Source organism: Galleria mellonella, unplaced genomic scaffold, assembly GCF_026898425.1.
Source record: "Galleria mellonella isolate WM207_F2 unplaced genomic scaffold, CSIRO_AGI_GalMel_v1 utg21103, whole genome shotgun sequence".
NCBI lineage: Eukaryota > Metazoa > Arthropoda > Insecta > Lepidoptera > Pyralidae > Galleria > Galleria mellonella.
Genome location: NW_026442038.1, coordinates 42,522 through 51,519, shown reverse-complemented (window position 1 = coordinate 51,519; position 8,998 = coordinate 42,522). Strand labels below are relative to the sequence as shown.

The 8,998-nt window shown below is 39.0% G+C and overlaps 1 protein-coding gene across 1 annotated transcript; it reads right to left on the bottom strand.

Annotated features, from left to right (window-relative positions):
- Positions 1-560: 560 nt before the first annotated feature.
- Positions 561-8,213, bottom strand: LOC116412961 (chromaffin granule amine transporter-like; the record flags this gene model as incomplete). Its single annotated transcript, XM_052894417.1, has 9 exons — positions 8,076-8,213; positions 7,158-7,277; positions 5,612-5,767; positions 4,976-5,167; positions 3,873-3,971; positions 2,289-2,329; positions 2,037-2,207; positions 1,149-1,310; positions 561-714 (listed from the first exon to the last, which is right to left on the bottom strand). Coding segments are annotated over exons 1-9 (1,189 nt in total), but the record flags the coding sequence as incomplete, so codon positions are not given.
- Positions 8,214-8,998: the final 785 nt, after the last annotated feature.

Here is an 8,998-nt window from a genome sequence, read left to right as displayed (position 1 = left end):
ATCATTTCAGTAACATAATCTTGAGAATTAGTACAAAATCATTTCAGGAGGAGGATGGGAAACCGCCTAAACTCCATAATCTATATAGGTTTTTCCAAATTCAAAGTTCCATCAGAAAGAAGTCCTATTCTCGCGGTTTAATGTGGGCGATATGGCGACTATTGAATGAGAAAGGGAGATTGCTCCCTCAGTAAGTTTAAATTTAAGTGTTTAGAAGTTGATTCTCTTTACCTATTTTGTAAGAGACTCCATGTGTAAGTGGCTTGATATGAATTTACAAAGATGAACGATAGTGAAGATATTTGGGTTTGATATTGTTACCTTTATAACCAAATTTATAAGACCAAAAGTACAGCTAATATCACATTCTAGTCATTGAGCTAAAATATTCTGTTATGAGAAATCAGACATCTGGCGAGAGGATTTGGATTATTCACACTTTAGTCAATTTGAAAGTCGGTTTTCTTTCTTGGCCTTACCAAGCATCTCATCTTGTAGTTCTTTCAAATTGCGCTACAATCCCAAAGGCGGTTAAATGAATAAGTAAAGTGAACAAGTACCGAGTGCATAGGCGACGCTGGAGGTGGCCTGCAGCAGGGCGGCCAGGTGCGGCAGGCGGCGCGTGTGCCGCGCCAGCAGCGCCGCCACCAGCGCCGCGTCCGTGGCGCCCAGCCCGCCGCCCAGCGCCGCGTGCGGCAGTGCCAGCCGCGACACCTGTCGTACACATGACTCACACTCTCACACACACAGCCCGCCGCCCAGCGCCGCGTGCGGCAGCGCCAGCCGCGACACATGCCGCACACACATGGCTCATACACTCATACACACGGCTCACACACTCACACACACAGCCCGCCGCCCAGCGCCGCGTGCGGCAGCGCCAGCCGCGACACATGCCGCACACACACGGCTCACACACTCACACACACGCACACACACATGCACACACACGCACACACACACGCACATGCTCACACACACGCACACGCACTCGCATGTAATCACGCACACGCACACGTACTCGCATGCACACACACGCACACGCACTCGCATGCACGCATCTGATTTGATTTTCTACATACAGGTTACAGTAACCACTAGTACCATTTTATTTTCATCTATAAATGCACGGAAATAACAGAAATTACAGATGTAGCATGCGGCACGGCGAGCGCGGCCAGCCCCACCGCGACCTGCCCCGTGATGGCGACGCGCTCGGCGCCCAGCCGTCGCGCCACGCCGCCCAGGCAGCTGGCGGCCAACAGGTAGCCCACGCTGTCAGGGATGAACACCGCTCCTGTTTGCCAGCGCTGCAAACCATATACTGGTTATGTACTTGCAATTTATACAGTAACACAATTAAATACCAAACCAATATTTTTACCAAAGAGAGACTATGTACAAGAGTCGTTTGCTTGGGTACCTCTGTCCAATTCGTGTTTCTACCGTGAAACAGTTGTGTTTGCATGACTGTGTTTCGGTTTGAAGGGTGGGATATGGCAGTGAATTTACAGAGTACAGAGTAATAACTAGGTGTCATGTCGTATAGGGAGGTTAAGGATATGGCCTGGGATAGAGCTGGCTGGAAGAAGATGCATGAATAAGTTGCACCGACACGAGGAAACTCTTAAATGAAAAGAAGAAGAAGAGTAATAACACCTGAGTCCTTAGGAATGGGGGGAGGGGGGTTAAATTTGCGAAACAGTATACTCTATTATATCCACAGTACTGCTCATGTCTTTTGGCGACGGTTACCACTTTCCATTAGGTAGGCCGTCAGCTTGTTTACCATTCTAAGTTGCAGAAAAAAAAGTATATTTTCGATCAGTAAGTAGCGCAGTTCAGGAATGCTTGTAATATCTGAGTTATTGACCCGTATCACATGAAGATAATAATTTCACTGTAATATCATTCGAAATTAAGAATTAAAACCACCTACGCCGGCCCACTCTATGCCGGGACCACAAAAATTTAAGTTTATTCTAATAAAAATATTTCTTTTTTCTTTCTTTGACTACATATTTATTAAATAAAACCTGCGGATGAAACTTTTTCATAATCCAAAGAGGAAGGCAAGGTTCCAATGATGCCATGACGCTGGTGGTGAGCAGTATAGCTCCAACGCAAGCGCCTGTCGACTCGCGCTTCGCTACTCTAAGCGCGCCCCATAGTTCATTCTTGGTGGAATCACTACGCTCTGTGGAAATCTAAGGAAATTGAAACAAATTATGTTATAGCAGCAGGTTGAAGATTACCAAGTTAAATTCAAAGTAGACCACCGTACATACTTGATTGAACTCTTCTTTATCCAAAAACACATATTGCATGACTGAAACAAGATGGGTTTTTCATGTTATTACATGAAACATTGATGGGTATTTCGAGTTAATTTAGTATTCGAAATTTAACGAATATTAAATTTGATTTATGCAATTTTAAGTGACAAATTTATGAAACGAGCCAATATACCTACATGAAAAGCGTCATGGACATCAAAGAAGAGATCATGGTGTCCATGTGTTGCTATGCAAAAATTCTTTATGGCAGAATACGAATGGAAGAAAGGTACACAAACAGACAACTTATTTATGGTCTTATTTTGTTAATAAATGATACAGATTACTCTGCATCTATATTTATTTACCGCAAACATCTATATTTACCGCAAACTAACTTAATATGAAACAAACGAAAAAACTTACATAATGGCTATTAAAATTTATAGTCATTTGCCAAATAACCTAAAAATATACTAAATTTAAAATTTAAAAAAAAAAAAAGGTTACTTGATATTACTTTTTGCAATTTTAATGATTTTTTTCTTTGGTTCTTGACTTTTTTTATATTTACATTATAAATAATTTAATTAATATATAAAATAATCATTAGTATATTGTAATTGTGACCATGTGGGAATTTATTATTGTTGATTGTTGTATTTTAATCTGTTTTAAACTTTAATGACGACTTCATTGTATAACTGTAAAATAAAATTAATGTTATGTAGCTAATTGTATTGTATGTCCGTTGTATGGGTAGATTATGTAAATTCCCTTTAAGACGTTAATTTTTTTATGCAACTATGTAACTTTGTAAGCAAGTTGTCGGCCCACCTGATGGAAACTGATAACCGTCGCCTATAGACATGAGCAGTACTATGGACATAACAGAATATACTGTTTCGCCCATGATACCCCCCATGCGTTACCATTCCTGAGGACTCAGATGTTATTCCTCTGTACCCAGTAAATTCACTGCCATAATAATATTATATAATAATGCCAAAATAATATAATAACATCTTATAATGTACAGCTCACAGTAAACATTTATTCTCTTCTATTCTATTCTGCATATTAATCAACATTTTGTGATAGATATACTAATTTATTAAGTCATTTATATTATTATACCATTTATTAAGAGCTATATTTCATCACCATTAATATAATTTATATATATATATATATATATATATATATATATATATATATATATATATATATATATATATATATATATATATATATATATATATATATATATATATAAATATTATATATATAATTTATATATAATATTTATATAATATTTATATATATTTATATATATAATTTATAGAAAATAGTAGACGTAAAATTCTGGGACACCTTATACGACATGACGATTTTTAAAGACGTATTGGAAAGAAAAATAGAAGGTAAAAGAGGAAGGAGAGATCGAGAAATAACTACATGGGACAGATAAAGGAAAAAATGTGTCATGTCATAAAGGGAGGTCAAAAATATGGTCTAGGATAAAGTTGACTAGAAGAGAATGCATAAATTAGTTGCACCGTCAAGAAGAAGATATAAATATAGGTATATACTTACGAAGATCAGCAAGTAATGCAGCAGATAATAGCAGGAATGGGGCTCCGCGACTCCAGAGTGCATACGCTGCACCGCCAAATGGGTAGCCAATTAACACTCCTGTATGACAAAGATGTTTTAAACATTTATAAATTAACTACCTAAATCTCTCAGCTTCTTCCACGTGATCCAGTAAGTACATAAAATATCCGGTGCTAAGTTTACTGTATCCGTGTATCAAATTTCATTTAAATTCGTTTCGTAGTTTTGTATGGAAGAACAACAGACATCCATCCATCGGTCGTTATAAACTTTCTCAATAAGATTAAGTGCTGTTAAATATTACCTACTTATTTTAAAATTAGGATAGTATAAATTTCATTTATTCATTAACATATGTATGTGTGCATGGCGGACTTAATGCTAAAAGCATTCTCTCCCAGTCAACCGTAGGGAAGTGTCAGAATACTCGAATGCGGTACTAGTAATTATTGATATACATACATACTAAAATCACATATATAATATAAACAAATATATATATAAGTAAAAAATTCCTTACACATAAATATTATACAGTCACTATTATCTAATATAAAAATAGATAAATAGCAGAATAGACAATTCCGCAACTCTCAGCCGTTGTTCTTTGTACGCGCTCCAATGCTGCATACGATTGCGTGCTTGTCGATTACTATCGGCACTGCTCTATCTATACTGCTCAGTTTGCTCCCACTTAACAGGCTATTTCTTTGTTCAATTCCCTGATCACTCAGCAGCCAGATATTGATACTTTTAATGACAAGTTAAATGAATTTTTTAACTAAGAATTTTCCAAGGCGGACTGCGTAGGTATAGAAAGACCTGAGAGAATACATTACTGGCCCTGTGACCATAACAATCATTCTACCCTTAGGTTCTAGAGTTCAATTATAACCTACTTTGGAGGTTTAGCGGTTTTGCACATTGCCTCATTTTCCTTTGACTACTGCACAATATTAACATTTACACTTACAAATACTTACATATCGTCATAGTCCTAGAATACTACGGATCATAGTACAAGATCTGCTTGGTTTGGGAGTAGATCTCGGCCGCGTAATCCAGTGGTTTTCAAAAGTTACCTAAAGCAACAGCCCCGAGTAGGAGGCCGATGGCCCGGTGGCGCTGGTGCGCGGGCAGGGCGGCGGCGGCCAGCGCCAGCCCCGCCACGCCGGCCAGCGCCGCGCCCGCGCCGTGCGCCGCGCGACCTGCGCACGCGCACCACGCGCCCGCCGCGCCCGCCGCGCCCGCCCGCCGGCTGCATGCCATGAACACTGCGACCACACCACACCACACCACACCACTACCTGACTCCTCACAAACCCCATAGCTAACAATGAGATATAACAGGCCTATTGCTAGCAATACACTCTATCATGTCGACCTCCACACGGTTCCCCCTGGAAACCATAGTGGTTAATTCTTGTTCAATTGGTCACTATGAGCCAACTGACCTGCCTTCATCCTCACCTGTCACCCTTCACTGGTACTCCGCCAGCGTATACCGATAGCGCAGGCGGGGTTACCATTCCATCTTCACCCAATAAAAAAATCCCTTTCCCCCGGTAAGGATGAGGTTAGATCAGTTGACCTCTTGTTTTGAGGAGAAATACGTACTGGAACACACCGTAGATGGAGTGACGATCTCAAATGGCTTTCAGAAGTTTTCTTTATTGCTGCATAACATACATTTATTAGTACATTTATTTATTACATACCGGTGGCAGCACCGGCCAACACTAAGGTACCAGCGCGGAGTACCTTAGCGGGGCCATGTTTGCAGACCGCTACTCCAGCAAAAGGGGCCGTCACAAGTTGTGATGCTGCTTTAGCACCCAGCACTAGTCCTACTACTGCTTGGGATCCCCCTATACCTGTCGTGATGCCGTTCAAGTCATCAATATACAGGGTGGAAGGGACAGGTTGGCCAAAACGAAAACAGCAGATTCAGACGAATGGTCTGAGTCAGATGGCAGATTATTTTCTCACCGGAAATGCACAACAATCATATAATTAACGAATGTTAGTTTTGATGCCGCGCAATGTATTTGAAATTTTGCGATACACATGGCGCGTGATACCTACAACGCGTATAGTCAATGGCGCTTCTTCATAGGTAGTTTTCCTACGCTTATGGCGTTGACTTTACAGCTGATTTCGTGCGTCGCGGTAAGATTGTAATACAAATATTACATTGCTGTGTTTTGGTATTTTATAGTATTTTACAATAAATTATTACTATTTCATTATATTGTGACATAATATCATAGATTACATGATTTTAAATGGAAAAAAAATAACAGGAAAAATTTGAAAATTTCCGGAAAGTATTTCTACCGCTTTTCAGTTCTGAATGGTCTGAATTCACTGTTTCTATTTTTGCTAACTTGCCTTACACCCTGTATAGATCTATAGCTACGTAGTTATAAAGAGAAATAATTAAAATTTGTTTTTACAAGAGACTACAACATGTGGTTCTTCAAAAGAGGTACATAGCTTTCTTCAAGGTCGGCAAAGAGCATGTAATGACCTCGATATTGCAGGTTTTGATAGGCTATGGTAACTGCTTACCATCAGGTACGCCGAATGCTTGTTTGCCACCTCGGTGATATAAAAAAAAAAGGCTTTTTGCTTATGTTTCATATCAAGGAGTTTTTTCTTAGAAAAATATCAGCTGTAGTCCTCATAAAATTAATAGGAGATCAACATAGGGGTAAATTCCATAAACTAGAAAGGAATTGTTGTAACTAATTCAGAAATACTGATACAATCCCGTAAAATGTACCGTCTTCATCACCATATCAGTGGTTTTCTGTCCACTGCTAAACATAGGTCTTCTAAGACTCTCATAAGAAACAGGGCTGCTCCTTATGGCAGTTTACCATTGGGGGGATTTTGCCAATAGTTGTCACGCTTGGCTTTGAGTTGGCAACCGCAGTTTGGTTTTTAGTGATATTTTAAGAAGCATACTGATCTGCCCATCCCTCGACTAATAAATTGTAGTAACTTCTCAGTAGCTTCCAACGACACCCATGGGAAAGGAAGAAAGACCTGGTAGATTCTATACCATACAGCAAATTCTTTCTGATTTTGCCTAGGTCTTAATACATAACTATGTTCCTCTCATACAACTTACCTAAAAAGTGTAAAAAAGATCTGTCTTTATGTCAAAAAGTAATTTTTTTTCTAGAAAAATAACTAGGTATATTCAGAAATGTAGGTAAAGCTGTGGTCGCCCCTGATCACAATTTTTACCATACCCACCTTGAGTATCTTCTGTGTTGATGTTATGTACGGTACTGTTCAGCAGTACAGCAAGAGGCGCGTCGTGTGTGGTCCACAGCTCCAACGACTCACCGCGCACCCAGTCCGGTATTATAGGAACTGCAACAAATGATACGTGCCCTGCTGTAAAATAATATCATAGTAGCAGTCATTGGGGGGAAGGAATTATTAGTAATGGGGACTAACAGCTCCATTACTAGCAATATACCCTGTCAGGTCGACCTTCACGCGATTCCTCCTGGAAACCATCGTGGTTAATTATTGTAGAATTCGTCACGATGGGCTCTGCTTTAATCCTCACCTTTCATCTGGCACCAGTGACAGGATGAAAGCAGATCACTGGTGCCAGCGTATACCGATAGTGCGGGCGGGAGTACCATTCCATTACCAACCATAAAAAAGTAGCAGTCATAACATCATAATGATTACCATTGTTTTAGTAATCCATTTCCTCCCTTTTCGATAGACAGGGGCTTTATGGGAGTACGATCGCAGGCTCAGCTGTCACGCTGTATTCTGTGGGATCTATAGTGCTATTCATGACTATAAGCAACAATGACTACTTTCCATCAGGTGAGCCATCAGCTCGTTTAGCCATTTCAAATTTTATAATAAATCACCAGAGGTAAACACACGGCACTCCTGTGACCAGTTAACCATTGTCCAGCAAGAACACTCAGAAGCAATAACTTGCACTTGTAAATAAATACCGAGGAAAATTCAAACTGATCAACCATCATTAGGTAAAAATACATCATGTTCTATCTGAAAGAGACGTCTCCGGAACCATGAAACCATGAGACGAATATGAAAATTAAGTAAAGAGATGTTCAAGATATCACTTTAATTGATGCTCCGTGGCTGATTTGTAAGGGCTCAAGCATGAACAAAACTTACCTACAACTGTAAGCAGCACATTATCCAGAAAGAACGTGAAATAGATCAAAGCGAAGGCCAGAGCCCCGTTAGTTGACGCTTCACCTTCCTTCATTCTCACATATCCCGATTTAAACACTGTGGAACAGTTCACGCACGCGGAACGTCTGGGAAAATGAACTAAGCAGTTTATAGGATAGCACAGCGCAGCCGCATCTGTCTCGGGGCGATAACAAATGCCATTCTGTTTCCAATCAGTGTTCACCAGCGCGTGTGCGTTTCGCCCTAATACAATTTTCTGGCCTGTAACCCTGCATTGGTTAACGACACGTTTATCGGGCGATAATGATTTTAAAGATGGAACAGGCTCCTGATTATATTAGAGTAGGAACCACTTGTTCTGGTTTAAATGCTTCATTGTAATGAGAAAGGTTCGATTTTCAAATTAAACAATAAGTTGTTCTGGTAATCAATTTTTTTCATGCTTTTTTGTCCGAATGCAAAAGAATTAAAGGGAACGTGTATGTGGTAGGTATGTGTTTGTATCCAGATCTTTGACAACTGTGTTGGTATAACAACTTACCACACCCTTTTTCTTTCAATAATTTCTGCATAATATAAATAATGTAATACTTGTATAAGGATTATTAAAACACACTTCAATTATTAACACTTATATTATCATTCTTGCACCTTTCAATTTATGTTTATAATTATAATACATTGGAAATAAATAAACATAATCATGTAATTCTATTTACTATCAAATGTATTAAGATACATAATTGTATAGATTTAGAACACCTCCGAATTATTTCTAGCCTCAAACTAAGAATAGAATTTTACTATACAACCGGACAACTGATAGACATATATATATATATATATATATATATATATATATATATATATATATATATATATATATATATATATATATATAT